At 38.8% G+C, this 23509-nt stretch overlaps 6 protein-coding genes across 8 annotated transcripts; 2 read left to right on the top strand and 4 right to left on the bottom strand.

Moving 5' to 3' along the window:
* Window positions 1-9: 9 nt before the first annotated feature.
* Window positions 10-2606, top strand: LOC135934773 (DGAT1/2-independent enzyme synthesizing storage lipids). Its single transcript, XM_065476745.1, has 8 exons — window positions 10-190; window positions 853-936; window positions 991-1129; window positions 1188-1282; window positions 1346-1513; window positions 1569-1762; window positions 2197-2400; window positions 2465-2606. The coding sequence occupies exons 2-8, from the start codon at window positions 879-881 to the stop codon at window positions 2576-2578; spliced, it is 972 nt and encodes a 323-aa protein (XP_065332817.1). The 5' UTR covers window positions 10-190; window positions 853-878; the 3' UTR covers window positions 2579-2606.
* Window positions 2607-2839: 233 nt separating this feature from the next.
* LOC135934771 (serine/threonine-protein kinase Sgk1-like) lies at window positions 2840-8445 on the bottom strand. Of its 2 annotated transcripts, none has more exons than XM_065476742.1 (9): window positions 8279-8445; window positions 5782-5996; window positions 4987-5123; window positions 4728-4922; window positions 4399-4672; window positions 4075-4341; window positions 3846-4019; window positions 3640-3780; window positions 2840-3550 (listed from the first exon to the last, which is right to left on the bottom strand). In XM_065476742.1, exons 1-9 carry the CDS (start codon window positions 8373-8375, stop codon window positions 3383-3385), a joined length of 1668 nt encoding a protein of 555 aa, XP_065332814.1. In that variant the 5' UTR covers window positions 8376-8445; the 3' UTR covers window positions 2840-3382. The 2 variants fall into 2 exon arrangements, with proteins under 2 accessions (XP_065332814.1, XP_065332815.1); XM_065476743.1 differs by lacking the exon at window positions 8279-8445 and adding an exon at window positions 6155-6328.
* Window positions 8446-9570: 1125 nt separating this feature from the next.
* Window positions 9571-12059, bottom strand: NiPp1 (nuclear inhibitor of protein phosphatase 1). The gene is made up of 6 exons (XM_065476744.1): window positions 11993-12059; window positions 11716-11776; window positions 11506-11659; window positions 11228-11445; window positions 10971-11168; window positions 9571-10077 (listed from the first exon to the last, which is right to left on the bottom strand). Exons 1-6 carry the CDS (start codon window positions 12019-12021, stop codon window positions 9685-9687), a joined length of 1053 nt encoding a protein of 350 aa, XP_065332816.1. The 5' UTR covers window positions 12022-12059; the 3' UTR covers window positions 9571-9684.
* Window positions 12060-12411: 352 nt separating this feature from the next.
* Window positions 12412-13637, bottom strand: Surf6 (Surfeit locus protein 6). The gene is made up of 3 exons (XM_065478464.1): window positions 13354-13637; window positions 13163-13291; window positions 12412-13097 (listed from the first exon to the last, which is right to left on the bottom strand). The coding sequence occupies exons 1-3, from the start codon at window positions 13487-13489 to the stop codon at window positions 12454-12456; spliced, it is 909 nt and encodes a 302-aa protein (XP_065334536.1). The 5' UTR covers window positions 13490-13637; the 3' UTR covers window positions 12412-12453.
* A 135-nt stretch (window positions 13638-13772) lies between these two features.
* LTV1 (LTV1 ribosome biogenesis factor) lies at window positions 13773-16145 on the top strand. The gene is made up of 7 exons (XM_065478449.1): window positions 13773-13955; window positions 14296-14433; window positions 14611-15008; window positions 15060-15288; window positions 15349-15660; window positions 15723-15947; window positions 16005-16145. The coding sequence occupies exons 1-7, from the start codon at window positions 13953-13955 to the stop codon at window positions 16116-16118; spliced, it is 1419 nt and encodes a 472-aa protein (XP_065334521.1). The 5' UTR covers window positions 13773-13952; the 3' UTR covers window positions 16119-16145.
* A 68-nt stretch (window positions 16146-16213) lies between these two features.
* LOC135935859 (ATP-binding cassette sub-family C member 10) lies at window positions 16214-22924 on the bottom strand. 2 transcript variants are annotated; one of them, XM_065478440.1, is made up of 21 exons: window positions 22745-22924; window positions 22226-22578; window positions 21380-22168; window positions 20833-20959; window positions 20575-20780; window positions 20394-20519; window positions 20187-20335; window positions 20013-20132; window positions 19778-19954; window positions 19596-19713; window positions 19450-19543; window positions 19064-19392; window positions 18904-19006; window positions 18422-18854; window positions 18233-18365; window positions 17970-18180; window positions 17122-17520; window positions 16868-17059; window positions 16576-16819; window positions 16384-16523; window positions 16214-16322 (listed from the first exon to the last, which is right to left on the bottom strand). In XM_065478440.1, the coding sequence occupies exons 2-21, from the start codon at window positions 22557-22559 to the stop codon at window positions 16220-16222; spliced, it is 4527 nt and encodes a 1508-aa protein (XP_065334512.1). In that variant the 5' UTR covers window positions 22560-22578; window positions 22745-22924; the 3' UTR covers window positions 16214-16219. The 2 variants fall into 2 exon arrangements, with proteins under 2 accessions (XP_065334512.1, XP_065334502.1); XM_065478430.1 differs by having other exon boundaries at window positions 22226-22568.
* Between the last annotated feature and the right edge of the window lie 585 nt (window positions 22925-23509).

Here is a 23509-nt window from a genome sequence, read left to right as displayed (position 1 = left end):
AGCTGCGTGTACCAGCTGTTGCAGAAAAACAAAGATTTGCACAACGGCAAGGCAGGCAGGGATAAGCAGGGACGGTTATAGGGTCATTGATACTTGGGTGTTGGGCCTGCTAGCTGTTTAAGGAAAAGCGTTCATCCAAATAAACACTCACAACTGACCTCGCAACGCAAACCGTAAATGTGATGGTGAGGTAAGAACGTCGCATTTTCTTGTCGAAACGTCTTTCATAATAATCTGTTGTTCGTGAAGCGGGATTATTTTATGGACACCTCTACAAAATTGTTATCTATATCTCGCATTATCACACGAAATATTGCCAAACTAATACCATGAGATTGGTTTTCGATCTAGGTTTCGTGCCCATTTTTCTCCGTTTATTCTTCAGTTTTGTGTCGGTGTAAATTAGAAGTTGATTTTGTATTTATTTTATCATTAAATGGGAACGTCAGCAGTATTTTTTTGTATGTGTATGATGAACTTGTTAATTATTATTATTTTTTAAGAAATAATAGTTTTAACACTATGGTTATAACATGTATATGTGTGTATTTAACAGAGTTAGATTGTTAAAACGGTAAAAACCGTGGGTTCTAATATTCTCTATGAAAATGTGAACGGATACAATTTTATTAATTTTGTGAGTACATATGCATAATACAATAAATTATCATTCATAATTATGAATTTTAAAATCGTTTTCCAATTCAAAGTCGAGTCTTTAATTAATGACTATGGAAGCTTACTGCGATGCATAATACACAATATAATAATTCAGTCTGGTCTAGTTTGTTCTCATTCGTTAAATAAAATATTCTATATCAATGTAAGATTGACTTCTAAAGGCTATTATAGGGACCACCAACACTGCACATGCTAATATGCTGGAAGGACTGGAGATAATTAAAAATGCCACTCTATACGTGGAGGAAATCATTGGTATGCTATAAACTTGATATTTTATTTTTCAATAAACTAACGCCCACTCCGCAGTGCAATACATTGATTTGGACTTCTACCTGTGGCTGTGGTGGCTCCTGACACCATTAGTCATAACATTCCTTCTGCCTATGACCATTGGTGTTCTCTTCTATATCACCTCCTTGATTCTCTACATCTACAAGCTACATAGGTGAGAAAAAGCAATTGTTGAAAAAAGAGATGTCTTAAAGCAACTCCCGTGAAATCAGGCAAAGACTTAGAGCGGCTTACGAACGAGACTTTTGGGATGGTGCCAGGTACACAATTGCGGCAATATGGGACGCCCACGGATGGTTGTGGCATGGTACACATCTTTGGTCATTCTTTTGTTTCATACTTTATAATAATTGAAACTTGGAATTTGCAGGATACGAGATAGAAGGACTGGACAACCTACCAGTTGACAGTCCTGCGCTGATAGTGTATTATCATGGTGCAATACCTATAGACATTTACTACTTTGTTGCTAAGACTTTAATTTTGAAAAATCGACTGATTCACACTGTCGCTGACAACTTTTTGTTCAACATCCCTGGTAAGGAATCCAAAGAAAGCGTATCCTTTGTTTCCAACTCGAATCTTTTCTTCAGGCTGGCCCATAATTGCTGAAGCTCTGAAGGTGATACCAGGAACCGTGCAGACCTGCACCTCCATCCTCCGTGAGAACAACATGCTGGCGATAGCCCCTGGAGGAGTTTACGAAGCTCAGTTTGGTGATGCATTTTACCATGTCTTGTGGAGAAAGCGTCTTGGGTTTGCCAAGGTGGCCCTTGATGCCAAAGTGGTGAGTTATTATATCATAATTTCATCAATCACTTATCAAAGTCGAAAACATTATAATTAGAAAAATAATTTGACTGTGTGCAACATCGTTTTCCATTGAAGAGTGAGTTGCTATTCTATAAAAGAAATTTCTGAAGTTAAGAATAAAGATGAAGGTATTCTATTATTTCTCTTTATTAGAAAAGAAGTAATTCAGATAAAGCAGTCATTTCAATACTTTGAAGATTTGAAAGAAGTGCTTCCATTGATAAATTATCGTTCAAGACAATTATAATTTAACTTATATGAACACCAAGAAGAAGAGTTATTGCGCTAGCTCAAAGCTTAAATGATTTGATTATTCCATGTTTGTTTTCTCTTTTCTAGTAATTTAAAATGTTTTTTGACTGGGAAATTCCAATTTAGAGCTCTAACTATTTTCCTTTGATATTTCAGCCAATCATTCCGATCTTTACCCAGAATCTGCGTGAAGCGTTTCGCAGCGTGAGTTGGGGTAGGAAATACTGGTTGAAAATTTACCAGTGGTGCAAACTGCCCATTGTGCCGATCTACGGCGGCTTCCCTGTCAAGCTGAAGACGGTCGTGGGCAAACCCATTGAGTACGACCAGACACTGTCCCCTGAGGAGCTCAGAAATAAGGTAAGTTCACTCTTCCTTTTAAAATCAGTAAAAATATTGAGTTGATGTCTGCCTGCTTGTCCAGGTGGCCTCAGCAATTGAGGATCTCATCAAAAAGCATCAGCAAGTGCCAGGAAGCATTTTACGAGCCTTGATTCAGAGGTTTTGGAATTTTGATAATCGTGCGAAAAACGAATGATCTTGGGTTAAAATTTCATTATCTGTTACCCCTGAAAGTTTTATTTTTATACCAAGTATTCAATTTGCAACGCTGAATTTCAAATGAGCCTGATGATTATACAATATGCTTTCAACTATGGAGACGTCCATTTGGTCCATTCCATCCTCTTTTACCCCTTTGCTTGTGATATAATTAACTTTATTGATCAAAGTCTCATGTTAACCAGTTGTATTATTAGTTGTTGCGATAGTGAAATTGTTTAAAAATAAACTAACAAAGTGTTGGAAATATTAAGAAAATTTATTTTTATGACAATTTAAGACACAATATGGCATGGCATAAATAATTGGGTGACACGAGTGTTAATGGAATATTTTATATAATTAAAACTTAAAACTAGCGCAGACTTTGGAATGCAATTCAAGCTTATCCTCTAACTTTTAATAGTCAATAGGAACTTAATTGACAGTGTCATGACACTCTTCATTTCAAAACGCGTTCTTCCAACGCGCCCTTGTCCCCTAGGCGCGGTCTGTTCGGGCAGATTAGGCTGAAGAGTGTCATGACAGACATTATATACCTCTGAGCAAATTTTACAAATGATATAATACATCATGTTGTGTGTGAATAATGCCACAGACGCAACTTTCTTAGTTCTTTTTAAAACGCAGTATGTCGCATATTATCAAAGAGTGAAAGAGCTGTCCTCTATCTCCATCTGCTTATATGCTATTGGCAAATTCTGATCAATAGCAAATCTGTCAATTGGCAATCGAATTAACTATTAGAATAAGAGAGCGGTGCCTTTTCCTGCTAGTTCCCTCAAAAAAAGTCTTCTAAGGGTGGCGCGTAAGAGAAACCCTCAAAGGCAGCATCTGCTTCCAAGACGCTCGCTGACAAAACAGTTCCATTCTGTGAACGACCAACCGAAGCTGGCACGGGCTCTTTGGTGAATTCTGGATCAATGTTTTTCAGATCCATTGATCCATTCTGAAAATCACAATGGATAGATAAGCACCGTATTTATCGTATTATAAATAAAAAGGCATTAAGTACGAGATAATTATATGACGACATACCACGTTGGGGTTGAACGGGGGCGGAATTTTCTTATTGATCAAATCGTCCCAGTTAATGTTCTTGTAAAATGGGTGTTTCTGGATGTCTAGGACGTCGTTCTTGCCGGATCCAAGTCTATTCTGAGATTCTTTTTGAAGCAGCTACAATGGGCAAATTTTATAAATTATTTCTAATTTTTAAAATATTACTTTCTGATAAAAATTACCTTTTCAAGAATGTTCCGCGCATTTTCAGAAACGGTTGGGCGAAGTTTTAAGGGTTTGTACAAAATGTTTTGGTACATTGTTGATGTGTTTTTATTGTAGAACGGTGGCAGGCCGTAGAGCATCTCGTAAAGAACAGCACCAAGACACCACCAGTCAACCGACCTATCGTAAGCCTAAACAAAATCTTGTTAATATTCGTTGCTTAATCGTCCTATTAAAGTTTCGTGCCTGTTTTCTTATCACTTCAGGCGCCAAGTACTCAGGCGTTCCGCAAAAAGTGTCGGTTGTGTCAGAATCTCTGAGACCCTCTTTACACAAGCCAAAATCAGTCAAAATCACGTGCCCCTGTTGATCCAGCAGGAGGTTCTCAGGCTTCAGATCCCTGTAAATGATTTGTCTGCTGTGCAAGTATCCCAGCGCAGAGGAAATCTCTGCCGAGTAGAACCGCGCACGTGACTCTGAGAACGATCTCTCTTTCTGAAGGTGGAAGAACAGCTGCGACAAGGTTATGTTTTAAGTATCAAATTGATGTGTGAATTAGAGGCAGTCTACCTCCCCGCCGTTGATGTAATCGAGCACAAAGTAGAGTTTGTCTGTGGTCTGGAAACTGTAGTGCAGGCCAACCAAAAATGGATGCTTGATGTTTTGCAACAGCACGTTTCGCTCTGACATGATGTGTTTAGTTTCGTTTCTCTTCACAATCAACGTTTTTTGCAAGACTTTAATCGCGTAGAATTTTTCCTCCTCCCTGTGCCTGGCCAGAAGCACTTTGCCGAAGCTTCCTTTTCCAATCACTTTCAGAAACTCAAAGTGACTCGGTTTTACGCTGAAATATAAATATTATGCTCTGATATTTCATCGAGGCAAGTTTTGATCCTTACTGGCGCCGCTCTGTGTGGCCCAGATTCACCGGGGACGGCGGTTTGTTTTCTAACTCGGTGCTGGCGCCGCTGCTATTGCTGCCCTTGTATGAACCCTTGCCTGAGTCGCAATCGTCGGTGCTTTGGGTGTCTTCTGTTTTCACGCAATTCTCCACGTGCTTCTGGTCAAGCTGGAAAAATTCGATCACTTCCCGACTGGAAATTCAGAAGAAAAAAATGAATCTGGAGACGTTAGACGTATCAATCAATTCGTCATTACGTGTGCATTAGACGTTCATCGCTTGTAACCTTTTGAATGAAATCATCCAGCGCTTCTCTTCGAGCTTCGACTAATTTGGGATCCATGTTGCTTCCAAAGAGTTTTTTGCCTGGCATTTTGAGTTGCAGGTGAGGTGCCTGAATAAAAGATTCATATTTATTTAATGTAAAATTAACATATATATCATTAAATTGGGATCACAAAAGCAAAAAAATATATTTATGTTCTAGTTAATAAATAACGTTTTAATATATATATCTCAAAAGCTTAATGCGCTTATCCATTTTATTAATTTGTGCTCAACTTTTAATACTGTATGGCATAACGCTTCACGTTAAATCAGCATTTACAAGCGAGAGCGCGCTACAATATCAAAGTGTATTTTTTTCAAAAATTATCAATCGATTTATAATTATTTTTTAGGCTGGAGCCACACAGCAAAAATAATATTGCCACTCTGAATTTTGACTTCTCAATTAAAATAACAAAATGTTGTTTAAGCGATGGAGTTTATTTTTCGCATTTATTTGGTTATTTTTATTGTTAAGAAAAGAGTCAACAACACCACACACTACACCTTGATGTTTATTAGTGTTCATCAAGTGGTACTTCAAAGATAACAAAATTCAGCTGAAAATGATGTTTAATTCCCAGAAACGATAAAAGTGGCTTGAAAATGTGAATTGTTTAGAATATTCTTGAAAGGAATATTATTTCTAAACTGCGCGGCGAATTATAAGAAATAAGAAACATCCATTTCTGTCAATTGATATAGATTTCATGGGGCGCACTCACCTGCTTTTTCGCTACTTCGCATAGTTTGGAGAATTCATTGTATCTGCGGAAAATGAACCAACTGGCATTGCCTCTGCTCACCGCAACCTTGTACACGGTAAACTTCTTATTCTTCTCCCACGTCTCCGTGTCTTTGATGGAGGCGGAGGTGCAGTTCGGCGATTCATGAGCGGCACTCATTGCCACGGGCGGTGGCTCAGACAAAAACTCTTCCCCTGCGAAAAAAGAAAACGCCGCGATTACGTCATTTCCCATTTTCTCTAAAACAATGAAAAAATCGAGGACGAGCGCGACAGGTTGTTCATCACAGATTTACAAACGACAGACACAGCCTCGAGAATTAGTAACACACTTTAAAGCGCGCGAGACTTACGTTTGCGTCTTATGAACTGCAAGTGGTTCTTGAGCATAATATTGTGAATTTGGTCAGAATTTTTGGCGAGTGCGTAGCAGTGCCCACCACGGCACACGCCAAAAAGGTGACTGGAAGATAAGAGTGCGGACTGGGTCTATTATACAGACGGTGTGGTTTGTTATATTGATCATTCACACAAAAGATAACACAGACAAAAGAGATGATTTGCTGATCTGTTTTATCAAAGGACGTTTGCTTTTGAAGTTGAAGGTGAAGGGCTTATTTGCTTGATATATTATTGTGACAGTAGTCGGCGGTCTAAACAAATAACATGAAAAGTGTGCTATTGCAATCGCGTAGAATTGGGTGCAGGGTCTTCTATGACATAATCTCAAAATATAAAAAGTAACAACAAAACAGGATTTGGCGCAAATAGTATATATTTCCGATAAGGGTAAAGGCTTATTAGAGAATATCAGCGACATATCTCATTACGGAAGCGCGTCTCATTGCGTTGGGTTGAGAAGGTTTAAAAATCTGTCTAATTCACTATTTTCGTAAACCACATTAATTAGTGCTCAAATAAGCGCCACCGGCTGCGATTTCATTCAATATTCTATAGCGTTATTCAATCCTGCCACTGCCCATTCTACTCTCAAAATGATTTCTTTTGATGTGCTCCGATGGTAAAAATTTCGTGCACCAAAGAAGGGAAACAAAAAAATTATTATTTTTAGTTTAAAATTAAAATTTGACACCTTTGCGTTAAAAATTTGGAAACGTTTGCATGAATTGACCAGCAAGCTGGGATTTCTCGGGAAGTTGTTTTCAGGTTTCGGGGTCTCCTGAAATTAATAATAGATTTTGAATCTAAACCCAATTTTGAATCTAATAAGAACATTGCCCCGCGACTAGGCCGAACCCGGAAAATCATTTTCGGGAAAAGGTAATTAATCTCGGGACAAAAAATAATCCCGATGGACGCTCTGTAAGTTGAACCGACTTTTGATTAAAGCAAATTGAAAGAAATCCTAGAATGCACTGTAATGCATCAGGATGAAGCCCTAAAATGTCGTTTTGTTTTGTTTGCAATTTTCATCTTTTTTTTTTGGGATTTTGTTTTATATTTTCAATTCAAGTCAGTATATTTATGCTATATTATATTAATTTGTTACTGTGAAAATATTCAATACAATATAATATGATCCTTTCTCTTTGTATGTTCTCTCGTAATTATTGTTCGTGAATCAAACTGCTAAGATATTGTCAAGTGCTGACATAATATAACTATATGTGCTGATATGTGTAATCTAAACTCAGCCGCGCCATTTAATTGTTGTTGCTTTATTCCAAATAAACTAAGAACTAACAAAATATATTTTTCAAATAAATCACGAATTTTTTCACTCGTTATTTTCACTTTGTACTATTAATGAGAGCTATAACTTGAATACAAAATATATTTGTTGTGTTTTTGAATGCAAGCAGTGTAGGTTCAGGACAAGATTGGCAATTGGCCTGCCGCCGGCCAATAATAACAAACACAATGTACTGAACCTAATGGCAATTTTTGCTATATATCATTAATAAACGCGTTGGAAAGCGCGATTTCATACTGAACAACATGCCACCTTATCATTACAATGTGGTAGTAAGGCGTTATTTATGACTTCTCAAACGATGGGTTTTCTTTTGCTGCAAACAGTTATGCAAACCGTTATAAAATGGGCCATTTGAGATCAACGTTATTGCAACATTTAGTAAAGGTCTGTGCTTCACGTCATGCTAAGAGTATTCAAAAGTGTACAAAAATGGTAAAAACTAAAACTTGTTCCCAGCACGCGCACTCGCATCGTTACGCAAAGGACAAATGCATGAGTCATTTATTGTATATAGAAGAATTTATTGTATTTTTTTTCAAAGAGAAATTTTTAATACGCATGAATCTGAAGAAAAATTTAAATTTTCTAATATTATAAGACGTGCTGAGCACGAATGATTCAGGAAGTGAAAACAACTTTTCCAAGGCCAAGAGATCACTCGAAGCAGCAAAAAGCATTGAGACACACACGCTTGAACAAAGCAACGTTAGCGTGTCGTGTTAAGCTGAGTGAGAAGAAAAACAAAAAATTAAAAGCCTACCCTTTTTGGACGGCGACATATACAGATCGAGAAGATGCTTTCCGAGGATTGCAACGGAGGTTATTGATTGAACGATCGGATCGGTTTGCATCATCATCGCCGCGCGTCGGAGGAAAGTAAAAGGGAATAATATGAAGCGAACCGCAGGTGGGACCTCCAAAAGCAACACTGACCTTAACTTCCGACTAGGCATGCGGCGGATTATTTGTACAGTTTGAGGATTGTTAAAATTGCTCACCTTCCGCACGGCGTGAAGGGCGTCCGGATGGAATTCTCTGGCTGCGCGGCTGACTACCACACACTGCTGCTGCTGCTGCACGGCATGACACGCGAGGGAATCTGCTTGAAAGTGAAAATGCCGAGCGACCTCCGTAACCTACTTTTACCTGCGCCTCGCAACCTGATACTGACACTGCACCGAAGACAGGTTTTGTTTTGTTGCGCGCCTGCTGCTGGAAAATTTCTCGCGCTTAGCGCCGATTGGCCTTTTGGGTCGTGACAACTTCACCGGCCAATCGCTGCACAGGGCATCGGGCCAACTTTTCGGCACTCACAATCGATAAAAGTACTTTATTGCCTGCTTCAAGTTTGCGCTAAAAGACTTATTTTTAGCAAGAATTAATGGGTGGAACACTAGAGGATCGATTATTAAAGAACACAAGTCAACTTTCCCCTTACTGCATTTAGATATACGTTTAAACGCATCTTGCGTCCATTGGAACTTGTTTTCAGACGATTTTACAATATAATTATAGATGTTAGAAGAAATTCTTGGAAATTGAAATATTTTCCATTTAAAATAATTTATTGGTCATTAAAAATAAAAAAAATTGAACATATTACGTAAAAAGAAATTTGATTTAATCTGGAACTATCATTTTTAGTCTATGCTTAGGCACTATTATTTTATGGGAAGGGGGTAAATTTCAAATATCAGCTACCTTGTAAATTAGGAAAATTTTCCTCCTAAAATTCCACAAGGCAAGTCTTTGTGACATATATTTCCCTGAATGGATAAAACAAGTAATTTTAGCTTGAATTTGTCAACCATAGAAATTCAAATAGAAAAGGAGCAAAATTTGATTCATTCACAATGCATTATCATTTTATTACGAACTAAAAGGTGTGACTGGGTTCATAAATATATAATTGATTATTATATCTTGTGATATTTTCCAATGGTCCAATCTCCTCTGCTCTTGAACAGATAAGCAAAGAAAATTTAAAAAAATCTTCAATGTGATCAAAGTTGAGATAATTTGTCAATCTTGCACGTAACAGAACTATTTAGGTCTGATTCATAACAGGCGAATTTATTTACATCACATTGTATAATGATTGGCCCGATTGTTACGCCAGAAGCACTTGATCAACCACAACTTTGTTCATGATTCTCTTGTGCCTATTTACATGAGAAGTCCAGCCATGGGCTTCATCTTGCCTGGCCAGGCCTCCTTGGCATACTTTTTCTTCTTGGGCTCGAGGCTAGGCCCAGCAGGCTCAGAGCCTGGAGGCCTGGCAGGTCCCACTGCGCTTCGCTTTGGCGCCTCTGGGGGCGGCGGGGGCGCCACCTCAACGTCAGGTGCTGGATTAGGAAGAGCAATGCCGAGCTTGGAGGCGAGGGAGGAGGAGAGAAGGCTGCCGGCGGCCGCGGGCCCTGACGAATGAGTTTCTGGAGGCAAGTCTTGGTATAGGTTTGAGGCGTTCATGCCGCCGCCGAGGATTTGGTGGTGACTGGGGTGGTGACCCGGTAGCCGCGATCCGACATCGCCGATCAGGCCACCTTCAACCCTTTGTCGCTGCAAGAAACACACAAAAAGAACATTTTTCAATATCTGTGAAAAACGATAATTGTGTAAAATCATTATTGGATAAAAAATATTTCGTTTTGATTCAGTATTAGATTTAAAACAGTTTTTGTTCAATAAAGGTGAATTTTGGTTTGTAGATCGGCATTTAATGAGACAAATTAATTCATGAGTATTACGAGTAAGTTTCACTCATTCAGAAATAAATATAAAATTTATGAGTTGTTGGATCTTTTATAAACAAAGTAACCGTAGAGCACGTATATTCTGAAAGCTGAGATAAAATTTCCTTTCTTTCGAATATTGATAAAAAAAAAATGTTGTTTTTGATGTCCAAAAATATCTAATTTTTTGATGAAATTTTAAGGCCGAAACTAAAATTAATAAAGTACTACTTGTTCCTTTTTCCCATGAGTCGATCAATAAGTTTTGTTAAATTAACTGCCATAAAAATATAACCTTGATTTAAAGGAGACTGACTTCCATGTTCATATTTTTAAACCATTCACAAGTTTAATTACGTAATGATGATAATCCTTTGAAGGGCCATAAATCACTAACACTACTTATTATTAATAAAAATAAAAGTATCCCCTGGAATATTTTTAAAATGCTCAAATTCAATAAATAAACCATCATCTAAAACGCAGCCTCCATTGAGTTTTCTTTAAAGAGCAGCAAACCTCTTTTTTAGAATAAAAGGATATAAGTAAATGTATGCAATAATATATGACCTGCTTTTAACCAACTCCTCGCTATGCTCATTTTTTAAATGTAGCGATTGCTAAAAATACATCAGTTCAATAATCTAATTAGCCTCTAATAATTTCAAAACAGTTGGTCTTCCTACTCATAAAAATTGAAGCAGTTCAACTTTAACTTACTTTTGTTGGTACTACGGTGCTCTGAACTAGATTTCTAAACCTCCCAACACTAGGATCAACGTCTTCTGGATTAATGACCTCCTCATCTTCATTGAAAGTAACACCCCGTTTCTTCCTTTTCCTCGATCGTATTTCTTCATCTGGAATCCCGAGCATTGAGATTCGCCTGTTGTGAGCTGTGTTGAATTCAGTCAAATTCTGAAAATAATTAGTCTTAATTTTTGCACTATGCTCAATAAGTCTAAGAGAAAAATTACATCAAGTTCAGTTTCCGTTTCTGGAAGACCGAGGAGACCGCCTTCGGCGTCTTCCGCCGATTGCTCTAGCTCTTCGATGATGGGTCTGGGTGCAGCTTGTGGCCTCTCCCTTATTGTGTACATTCTGGTAGATGCGCCAAAATGGAAGGTGCTGTCGATTGGCAATTGCGTCGGCTTGTTCGACTCTAGTCGGATGCTGCCAATGTACGTGCCGTGTGCTGATGAAAAGCAATATTTTAACGAAGCTCAGTTTTGATGTTCCAAGTGATACAACTTACTGCTGCCTAAGTCAACAAGAAACGCCCTGTCGAGATGTTTGTGGTAGACCAAAACAGCGTGAACCCTAGAGCAGGACGCGTGGTCGATGCAGAAGTCGTTCATTTGTGGATTCCGTCCAAACAGGTAACATTTCTTCGTGTCTATCATTAATTTCTGTAAACACAAAGGTGGTGAAACTTGATTTTTCTACGAAATTAGAATTTAAATACCTGGATAAGCTTGTCGTCCTTCATGACATCAAGGTGGAGTCCTGTTGGTGGCTTCCCAGCCCTAAGAATGGTTGAAAAAATAAGGATTAATAAACAATGTATTGACAGGTACGAAGTCGCGAAGCCGATAATCGTTTGCATATATGAGAGAAAAATTCAGGATATGGGCATTTAACAGTTTTCCTTTGACCCCTAGATGTCTTTTGTTTGTGAAATTGATCCATATCAAATATTATTGCTTGTTTAACAGTGATTAAACCACAAAAATTGCGCTCACCAAGTGGGTATATCGTAGTGGTTCGCCATGACAGTGCTTCAAAATAAAACGCTCAAAGGGGGCGGAGAGTGCGCACAACTCTTTGCAGCCGGGCTACATGGCTCAATTTCAAGATCTGATAAAGCAAGAAACACGCATCAGTTAGACATGCGTGCAAATTATTATTTCTATAATATGAAGTTACACGCCAGATAAAAATTATGATTTTTATGGAACGAAAATGTGGAAAATACAAAATTATCATAACGCCAAAAATTCCGCATAATTATATAATATACTCACAATTAGTAAAAAGTAAAGCCATAATCAAATAATATCCTTTCCTAGCTCAATAATTTTTATTTAATCGCTTCACTTGCGTCTCTCTACTTTGTAGCTGCGTATCAACAAGTAATCACGGACGATTGAATGATACCACATTTTTTGCTGCATTTCCATTTTTTATTCAGCTAAAAATAAAGTTAAAACCCTGGAACCGCCCTTCCCCTTTTAATGTTTTTCTTCTTGATGTTGGATTTCTTCTGTTCCTTCTTTTTGGCGATGTTTTCGTTTCTCTTCTCTTGTTTCGCCTTCTGCAGATTGGAAACATTTTCTTGGCGCTCTTTCCACTTTTTGGCACTTCTATTTTTCAGCTGTTTGTCCTTCTTAATTGTCTTCTTTAACAATTCAGGATCATCCTTGACCTTTTCACCCTTCATCCGCTTCAGAGCTGTTTGCCACACTTGCTTCTCTTTCATCTGCTCAACTTGCTCTTTTTCATTGCTATTTTCCAGCTCTTGAATCTTCTTTTTCTGCTTATTTATCTTTTCCAAAAGCTTTCTAGGATCCTTCTCAGCCTTTTTGGGCTTCTCTTTTTCAGCCCCCGTGCTGCTGAAGTCAAATTTGCTGAACACCATTTTACCAGCAGCATTGAAAACTGGCTTTTCAACCGGTTTTACTTTGGGTTTGACCAAAGTCTCGTTCTCATCCGCACTCAATTTGCCATTCAACTCTGTTGATCGCTTCAATTTCTTTTTCTGCAATTTGACGTCTTTTCTTTTTGTTTTGAAAGATTTGTTTTTGGTCTTGCATGATTTTGCTGCATCTTTCTTCTGTTTTCTTTTTTCTGAAAGGTAAATTTTTTAAATAAATAAATTGAAAGATCAGAAACGCCAACAGTGAGAGACATACCTAGCAGAGTTTTTCGCCTTATATCATCCTTGGATTTTTTGCTGCTTTCGTCTTGTGTTTCGTTTTTCTCCGCAGACTTAAACTTTTTGGCAGGCACGACTTCACTTTCATCAATATCACTCGTGGTCTCTGTTTAAAAGAGTAATAAGAATGAGAACTGCAAAAAATAACGTCTCAAGATAGGAAAATACCTTCTTCGTCTACTTGAAGAGACTCGAAAGCTGTTGTGATAAAATCACTTTCAGTTTGTAAGAATTCCTTTGTGTCGAAAGTTGATTCCACACCACTATTACGTCTGGACTTCCCTTTTGATGTTTTGTTTTCCATCCCAGACAAATATTGGACCACAAGTTACAGTTACAGGTGTGCGTCTAATATGATTTTGAAGTAAACAACTAACAAATTGCAAACGTGAAACACGCGGATATGAATGCAGGCTGTGCGAGGGGCGACCACATGGCAATGGCAACCAACGGCATCACAACAGGGAAAAGGGAAATTTCTCTCCTCCTGGCCATCTAGCGGACAAATTCGGTATTGTTTGTTTCCGATCATTCCCGATCGCCGCATCGCCGCCACATGTTTGGAGAGAAAAAACAAAATAATAACCATTGACCATTGCACCCACGTTGCTTTCTTGAGTTTGTTAGCAAAAGGTTGCCGTTTATATCGTATAAAAACTCATTTGTTCAGCTTTGAGCATCTTGAGAATAACTATTCTCACTATTCATCTCGATTCCTTCACGTCAGCGTTGGAAAGTATCAGTTCGAGACTCTCAAACTTGTGAAAATGGTAATATGAGCTTAATAGTTGTTTGTTTACAAAATATTTTCGTTTAGTTTTCGCTTGTGTAATTCACTCTAATACTTATCAAAATTAACATTAAGAACATTTTAATGCATAATCACAATTTGAAACTCCTTGCAAAATGATATTATGTATCATAATACATAATATTGTGCAGTTATCGAGACCAGATCAAGAAATAATATTTTATATTTATGTTATACATAGATACCTACGAATTTTTTGCATGTTCCAAAAAATTTAAAAATTATCTAGTCACTTTTCCATCCACTCGGAATTTTCCACGTCTTAAATATGTTGAATTATTCTTTATATATATTTTTAGCCTAAAAAGAGGAAGTTCATTGACAAGAAGCATGCGGTCACCTTCCAAGTGGTTCATCGGAGTCAGAAGGATCCTCTTGCAGCAGACGAGGACACTCCGCAAAGAGTTTTACTCCCAATGGCTGGAAAGAAGAAAAAGGTATACCCCTAAGTATTAATTTATCATTTCTTCAATACCAAATTAAAGTAAAATGAGCTATCATAAACGTTTATGTATAATATATTTTAACATAATATAACAGTTAATTTATTCATAGCACTTTTATGTGTAGAATAGTATTTGCATAATTAATAATATTTTCCTATCTTTCAAAAGCCTGAAGACGTAGATAAAATGAAAGAGGAGCAACGCAAATACAACATATTCTTTGATGACGAATACGACTACATGCAGCACATTAAGTCGGTTGACGACCACGATGTTGAGCTCCAACGTGTTGAGAAGTTTAGAATTGAGCGTCAGAAGCTTGATTCAGGACCATCAGCATCCAATGTCACTCATTCCAGTGCCAGAGGCAATAAAATCGAGCTTCCGTCAAGTTTGTTCGCGTCTGAAACTGAAGAGGAAGTTGGTTTGCTGAACAAAGCTGCTCCCATGGGTCTTCGCCTGGATGTCGACCCTGACATAGTCGCAGCTATGGACGACGACTTCAATTTCGATGACCCTGACAATGTGCTGGAGGATAATTTCCTTGAACTGGCTAATGCTGAGTGGTAACATACCAATTTTTAAGTTTGAGCTTTTAACAGTATGTTTCCCATTAGCTCTGACATTGAAGAAGGAGATGAGGAAGACGAGGAGGATATGTGGTCAGATGCCCAAGATTCGGGAGACTGCAACTCCTCGGAGATGGGAGATAACGTCCCGAGTTTGGATGGTGTCCGATTTGGTGATGAATGTGCCAAGTCGAGCAGATTCACAGAGTACTCAATGAGCAGTTCAGTTGTTAAACGAAATGAGCAACTCAAACTGCTTGACGAAACATTTGAACATGTAAATTTCAATATTTCATTATCATGGAAACAATTGTGATGCTTTAATTTGCAATTTTAGTTCATGGAGGGTTACGTTGATACTGAATTGGGTGGTCTGGAATGTGATGAAATTGAAGGTCACTTGTCTGTTGACTCGCCTCTTTTGAGGCAGTACGCAGAAGAGTTTGCCAAGAATAAGAGGCAAATGCTGGAAAATGACGCTGCGCGGCGACTGGCGGTTCTTCAGGAGTCTGACGAAGAAGACAACTTGGTAGCCCTGAAAGTGGAGGCGAGGCAAGCTGACAAGTGGGACTGTGAATCAATTCTGTCCACTTACTCAAACATCTACAATCATCCAAAATTAATTCCAAGGGAAGCCCCCAAGAATAACGTATGTTTCTTTTTATTCTTACATCTGTAATTTGTCAAATCCATAAATATGTCGTTTTTCAGAAAATAAAAATATCAGCAAAAACCGGCATGCCAGTCGGCGTTTTGGGGAGAGGATTGACTGCGAAAGCTCTAGCTAATTTGGACGCTATTAACGGGTTGCATGCGCGAGAGGATGACGAAATGTCGACGGCTCTTTCTGTTTTATCAACCTTGTCTATCAGGCCGAAAGACGAAACTCCCAAGGAGCGGGTGCAGAGAAAAAAAGCATTGAAATTATACAGAAAGGTAGTTTTGCTAATGCACCGTAGCCCTGTATTTAAATTAAATTGGGTACTCTTGCAGGATAGAAGACTTGAGAAGAAAGCTAACAAAGAAGCTTTCAAAGAAGAAACAAAATTGCAGCATAAACTTCAAGTTCACAATAAAGTTAGCAGCAATGCTGTCAAGATTGTTTAATTTTACAAATAAAATTATTTGTAGGTATATGTGTGCTATTATTTATTGTTTTGATATTTATTTGGTGAAGTATTGAACAGAAGGCTTTATTATTATACAAGCTAATTATCATGCATCAGTCGATGAAGGTGGGAGTCAGGATTTTGAAGCAGAGCGTCAGGAGTATCAAACTCTAGGACTACTCCATCTCCCATTACCAAAACTCTGAAAATAAATCAATAAATGTAGATTCATGATGGGCAGCAAAAATAAAGAAATTATTTACCTATCACAGTCTAGAACAGTGTTGATCCTATGTGCAATGGTTAACACAGTGCTATGGTAAAACGACTCTCTAATAATAGTCTGAATGTATTGATCAGTCTCGTTGTCTACGTTGGCAGTAGCTTCGTCAATGCAGAGAACCTAAAACTCATTTAGTTAAGAAACTGCTCCACTAAATAAAATCACCCGGTACCTTGGCATTGTGCAGAACTGCTCTGGCAAGACAAACTAATTGTTTCTGGCCTACAGAGAGCATTTGTCCACTTTCTCCTATATTAAAATCGATGCTTCCAGTGCGGAAAGCCACGTCCTCCAAATGGCATTTGCGAATAGCGCTCCAAATTTCTGGCGTGCTATACTCTCCAAGAGGGTCAATGTTTTCTCTTAGGGAGCCAGAGAACAAAAATGGCTCCTGCGGGATGATTGACAGGCGAGATCTGGAAAAAGCATGGTTGAAGGAAAGAAACGCCCAAAAAAGTTCTCACCTCAGGGTTTTTAATCCTAACTCAGCTATGTTGATGCCATCAACAGAAATTTCTCCATACTCCAGTTCATTGATCCTGAATAAAGAAGCAAACAAACTGCTCTTGCCAGCTCCAGTTCGGCCTACGATGCCAATCTTTTCAGCTGGGTACGTTTCAAAAGTCACTCCTTTCAAGCTTTGCGGAACGTTGGTCCTGCACATGATCGCAGCCCTCATTAAGTTTAATAAATATGGTTCTCACTTTGTCTATCTAACCTGTGCTTGAAAACAACTGAACGAAACCTGACCACTCCTTGACTAGGCCAGGGATAGTTGGGGTAGTTAAGGACTGGCACCTCCGCTTCGGGCTCAATCCGCCTGATGTACTGCTGCGTTCTTTCTACGGCAATCATTTCTTTCTCCGTTTCGGTAAAGGTGTTGATCACTCCATTCAAAAGACTAGTCATTGTCAGTGCGTAAGTTATGGCAAGGCCGACTAAGCCTGGATCGACTCCGTAGCCATAATGGTGTTGGATGACAGCAATCAGGCCGACGCTGCCCACAATCGTCACTCCAAAGAACTGCAAACGCAAGCCCAGCCACTGACTCGCAACCAAGCCAGCAAATTGGGCTTTTTGACTGTTCTCTAGATATACCTCATTTGCCTGGGAAAACCTGCAACATAACAATCAGATACAGAAAATAACAATAATTATTGTTTGAGTAAAAAATATTTCTGCAAAAATTACTATTTTATTCTTAAGAATTATGAGAAAAATAAAACTTGAAGCTAATAATCCATATTATGTATCCGTTCGCGGAAGAAATTTCGGAAACATGCCTGGACCGGTTAATTCTTTGCACAATATGTATATTCAAGTTTTTAATTCCTAACCATACAAACAAATATTAATGGAAAATTTTCTCCTCAAACTAAGAATTATTTCCTTATTTGTTTGTTGACAAAATATATTAGTGACTGTGTTACACTTATTTTTATCTTTTAAAAATTATTTGATATTTTTTAGCTGTTTAAAAAATGGGTAAATTTTATATTCATAGTAATAGTTGTAAAAAAGTAATTTTAAGCATTTTGCATAAAATAAATCAATGAGCGCAACTACCTCTTTGAAGCTCTGAAAGCTTTAATGGTGGTCAAGCCATTCAGTGTTTCGTTGAAATGGTTGTACACGGGCGAGAGAGCCACGCTTCCAATACGCTTAAGTTCCCTAGAGGTGAGTCGATAGTAATACTGCAGCCACCTGTAGAGAGGCAGCAAAGGCACCAGCACGAACGCCAACCAAGGCAGACCATACGTTGTAACGATCAGTGATCCTAATTATTCATAGATGTTAACAAATTTATTACAATTATTTGCAACACTTACCAATGAGCCCGAAAAAGTTTGCTAGCAGTATGTTTAATATGAATGGCAAGGAGTCATCAATTGTGTAGGTGTCTGACGAAAAGCGGTTTATGATTCTACCAGCAGGAGTGACATCAAAGAAGGACACTTTGCTCTGAGGAAAGAAACGTCTGTGTGATTGAAATTAATAAAACATTTCATCTTCCTTACCCTCAAAACCACCTTCAGTAGTTTGTTGTGCAAAGTTGATGCAGCTTTGATGCCCCCAAAAGCAAACAAGAACGCTCTGCATAGTGTAAAAACCGTATTGAGGCCTGCCAGGAATCCGTAGACGGTTAAGTAGAAGGTGACCTCTTCCACAGAGATTGCTTTTGACTCAAACCAATCAAACGAGCTGCTGTCTTTTAAGTAGAAAAAGACAGCTGTTGAGTTTTGACTGGCGTGGGTCACCCAGTAGCTGAGCCACCAGTCAGACAAATTCCTGCTTGACTGCATCAGAACCAAGGAGATCAGAATTGCAATGGCAGTAATGTGGCCGAGCGCATGCCAGTAATCAGAAATCACAGAAAATTGTATGTCCCCAGTCTCTTGCTCTTCTTTTTCAACTTCTTCTGGTACTTCATCATTCCCAAAAAGCAGAGATCTGAATAATTTCAAATGAGAAAATTACCAGAAAAAAGAAAAAACTTTACTCTTCTAATTTAGTTTCTTCAGCTCCTAGTTTAACAGTCTCACTTGTTGGCTCAGGTTCATCAATCAGTTCACCAAAGGATTTCAGAATATCAGTTGGATGGCCTGAATGAACCAAAGTTTAGGCTATAAAATTCTAATATCCTGTTAACTGTCTTTTACCTTGTGCTTTAATGCATCCGTTCTCTACAACTATGATCCAGTCAACATTTTGCAAGAAATTTCTGTTGTGTGTGCAAAGAAGTCTAGTTTTGTCCTTAAGAATTCCAGCGATGCATTTGGAGAAAATATGTCTGGCAACTACTAAATCAACGGCAGACAAGATGTCATCCAGTAGGTAAATGAGTTTATCCTGGTAAACAGCTCTTGCAAGGGCAATCCTCGCTCTTTGTCCACCGCTCAGCGTTGAGCCACTCTCTCCAACAGTTGCTAAATCCCCTCCATTCAGCTGCTGGAGGTCGTCAACAAGACAGCAAGCTTCGAGGACTTCACTGAGTGTAAAAATTTATATTAATCAAGCCTGTGAAAACAAATCGATGAGTAATTACTTGTATCGGGATCGAACAAAAGCTTTCCCAAACAGGATATTATCTCTGATAGATCCTCTCTGCAACCAAGGCTGCTGTGCAACATAACCAAATCCTGGACAACATAATTAATCAAAATTTAAGTTTTAGGATTAAATGTTTGTTACCATCTTCAAGGTCTGACATGAAAACAGATCCAGACGTTTTTCCTGTCTCTGCCAAGAGACTTGCCAATATTGACGATTTCCCACTGCCAACGCGTCCAATCACAGCTACTAGTTGGCCCTAGGCAACAATAATTGGCACCAAAGTCACAATAATATATGTCTCATAAAAATGAAATTCTTACAGGGAATAATTCAATGTTGATATTTTGAAGAGAGAATTTTGACTGAATGAGAGGAGCGGATTCATCTTCAGCAGAGTTTCCCCACTCAAAATGTGCACCAATAACAGTCACGTCCGTTCTTTGAGACTCAAAATCATTGTACGAAGCATAGAAACTTGCAAGGTCGACATCTGGAATCTGCAATCGTTATTTAACTAAGATTACTTGTCTTAAGAATAACGAGAAAAATCAATACCAGCAAAAGTCTCTGAACTCTTTTGATTGAAACCCAAGCTTCCGTTAGACCATTCAATACCCAAGGGAAGGCGTTGAGAGGCGCAATCAACATGTTGAGCAAGGCGATGGTTGTGAATACCTATAAAGTATGAGCTTGAAATGAAATTTATGAGAAATATGATATACTCTTTACTTTTGCTGCAGTGAGTTTGTTTCCCATAAGAGCGTAGGTGGTAAAGGTGAGAATTGATATTAATACAGGCGTCGTAGCCCAGAAGTATACGCAAAGTGCATCAAGATACTTTCGGCCTTTCAGATGCTTCAGCTCTTCATTTCGAAGCTCTAAGGGATACATGTTGATAGAAAAACAATCTGATATAATACCCGGATTAGATTTTACTCTTAATTTTGTTGATAAAATGTTCCTCCCAGACATGATACTTGAGTACTCTGATTCCCGATATTGCTTCAGTCATGCACTTGACTCTGTCGTCCTTGCAAGCCATCAATTTCTCACTCAACTGACCTGTCAAAGAAATTTAACCTTAACGGAGATGTGGGTCAACCAGTGGCAAACAAACCAATTTTTGAGGCGATGCATTTGTTGATGGGAATCAGAATGATGGAAAAGGCCAGACCTGCTAGGAAGGCAGGGCCCACCTGCAAGTACAGCAGATACAGGGTGACAGCAATTTGTGCAGGGATGCTCCAAAAAGCGTGAAAACTGGCACAGCTGTTTACAATGCGGTCAGTGTCTGTGCTCATGTAGTTCACAATAGCACCATAACTGTAAAAAACGCAATAAATTTAACATATTTTTCTCACAATCGTGTCCTTACTTGAGCTCTGACAAACTTGATAGACTAGGCTTCAAAATTTTGTTGTACACAACTGTGACCAGGGATGCCCTGATTTTGAGTCCGACAATTGACATCTGATAGTTAAAGTGAGCATTGCAGAACGCGGCTATGGGAAACGAAATTGAACAAAGTCATTAAATTATTGCGACGGGCAGTGGGTTGTAAACTGGAATTATGAATACTGGTAGATATACGTAAAAATAAAATCTGAGGATGTTTTAAAATTAAAATAAAAAAACCTCCAATCACGGAGATTTTTTTTTTAAATTCCACCACCACAATTTAACTGATAAAAATAGTAAAATTCGATTTTTTATGTCATTAACATCATATTTCTTTAAATATATCAGATTTTCAATAAATTCGTTGATTTGCTAATATTATAAATATTCCAATTAACAACCCATAAAATATTGCATTCTGGGTTGCAAAAGCCCGGAAGTTAAAAATAGAATGCAGTGCACTGTTAAACAAAAAACAAGCGGGTAACAAAACCAGGTGGTTTGAATTATACATATTATCTCACCTATGGTTGTTGCAGCAAACAATCCGGCAGCGTAGTAGAGGCCAGTCCTGATCTCTTCATTTTTGTCCTCAATGAAAGTGACTAGGCCGCCGAGCAGCAACGGACTGGCAAACCCGGCCAAATCAGCCAGCAGTTTGAGAATGCCGATGGCGTAGAATTGAACGCCGAAGCACTTGTGCAAGGCTCTAAACAAGGACTTTGGCCTCGTGTCAAACGCCCTTTCTTCCAAGGTGTTTTCAAACTTCTGGCCAACCACCCTGGTGGAAACGTTTATCGGCAAGTCGAATAGCTCCTCCGTGCCAGTTAGTTTTTGATCGACGCCTTTCTTCATCAGCGGAGTGACCCAGTGGAAAAACAGTTTGGACATGATGGACGCTCCTTCGGTGGCCACTCCCAAGTAATGCGGGTCCTGATCCTCTTGGAATTGGCTGTACGAGTGGCCAGACAAACTGCTGCTCAGCAATGCTTCCCGCTGCGCTTCAGAAACGCCTTCCGAAGCCCACATACTGGATAACAGGGTTGTCAGGTAGAGCAGCTGCATGGCAAGAGTGGACAATGCAAAATTGTACTCAATGTTGGAGGCGAGCTTAGATTGGTCGTGGTGAATCAGACTGAAGCGGAAGAGCAGCAGATCGCTCAGGAATGTCTGTGCCCAGAAGAAGATGGCTGCGGAAGGCCCTCGACAGGACAGGGTCAGGTGGGTCCTCAAAACTAGACACATTCCTAGGTGGACAAACCACGTGATGGCTTGAGCACCAGCCTGAAGGTACTTGACGTAGTCTAGTGGTTCTGAGAAATATAAAAAGCTTTTAAATTTTTCCCATCACAAACTTTTGGTTTGAGTACCTCCAATTCGGTCCCCTTCGACTGTCAGCAGGCAAATTTTTACAATGGGTAATAAAGCCATGAGCAGGACAAGAATGCATCGGAACAAAATCGTCCAAAGTTGTCCTGAGGTTCTGATCACTCTGGCTGTTGGTTTTCCACAGAAATAAGCAGACACGGATGAGAAGACAAGTAGACTGGGCATTTGTATGCCAAGTATAGTAAAACAGGATCCCAGGTCGTTTGTACTAGTGTCCCAGACTTCGAAACCATCAGTGCCGCAAACTTCTGTCCAGTTCCATTGGAAATGTTTATCAAACAAACTTGGACCAGTGTCGATTTTAGTCCAGTCCATTTTTGAGCTCTAGAAATTCCTGAAAACATTTTTATAAAAAATTTGCAATGAAATTGTCTGTCAATAATCTTGCATCTCCTCCAGGATAAGAGGATTTATTTCATTCAAAGTCTCAAACAATACATAACCGCCAAAATACAAGAGGTTACAAATTGTTTAGTGAAAAAATTTAAATCGAAACTTACTTGAGTGCTTCCTCTTATTGTTCGAAGTTATTGATACAGCTTTGAAACTGTAAGCCAAGTGTTAGAAATCATGAATGTGATAAACTCGTTGAATTTCCTGAATTCTCAATTTGTCAATAACTCTACGCTAAAAATCACCTGACCCATTGTGTCAGTCAAGACTTTACTTCAAGTTGCTGGGAGCGGGGAGCAGCGGGGAGTGTCTCGTATGTTTTGACGATGACCGCGAATGTGCTGCCACGAGCCACGAGCGCGGCAAGGTAAAAACACTATGAAGGGAGGCTGGGGGGTTGATTTAAAATTGCAAAGGTGGATTTCTATGAATTTTACGCAATAACACCGCCAAGCGGATAATAACATGGGGCCCGTGTGCGGTCATCTTTTCGCCTCCCCGTACCAAGGTCTTTTATTTTGATACGCCAAACAGTCGTCTTGAATTGATGTTTTGAAACCCACGATTTACACACATCCTGTTATCCACAGATATAATATTAGGATAGCCTAACAGTGAAAAATATAGTTGTGGTAAAAAAAATATAAAATATATATTGAGCTTTCCAGTTTCCAATCCAAAGTTGAGTTGTATTATTTATCTATAAATATCGCAGTCTCGTGTAGGATGTCATATTCAAATTTATAGATGAAATATGTGCGTAAGCACTGATAAAAAAACTAACATTTAATTTTGCACAACCTTATCACAGATAGTTATAGTGTCGATTTCTCATTATCAGTCGAAGAGCAGCTAGCTTTTGTTTACTCTGA

Source organism: Cloeon dipterum, chromosome 1 (assembly GCF_949628265.1).
Source record: "Cloeon dipterum chromosome 1, ieCloDipt1.1, whole genome shotgun sequence".
NCBI lineage: Eukaryota > Metazoa > Arthropoda > Insecta > Ephemeroptera > Baetidae > Cloeon > Cloeon dipterum.
Note: the sequence above shows the minus strand (reverse complement) of the source record. Positions and strands in the feature narration are given on the sequence as shown.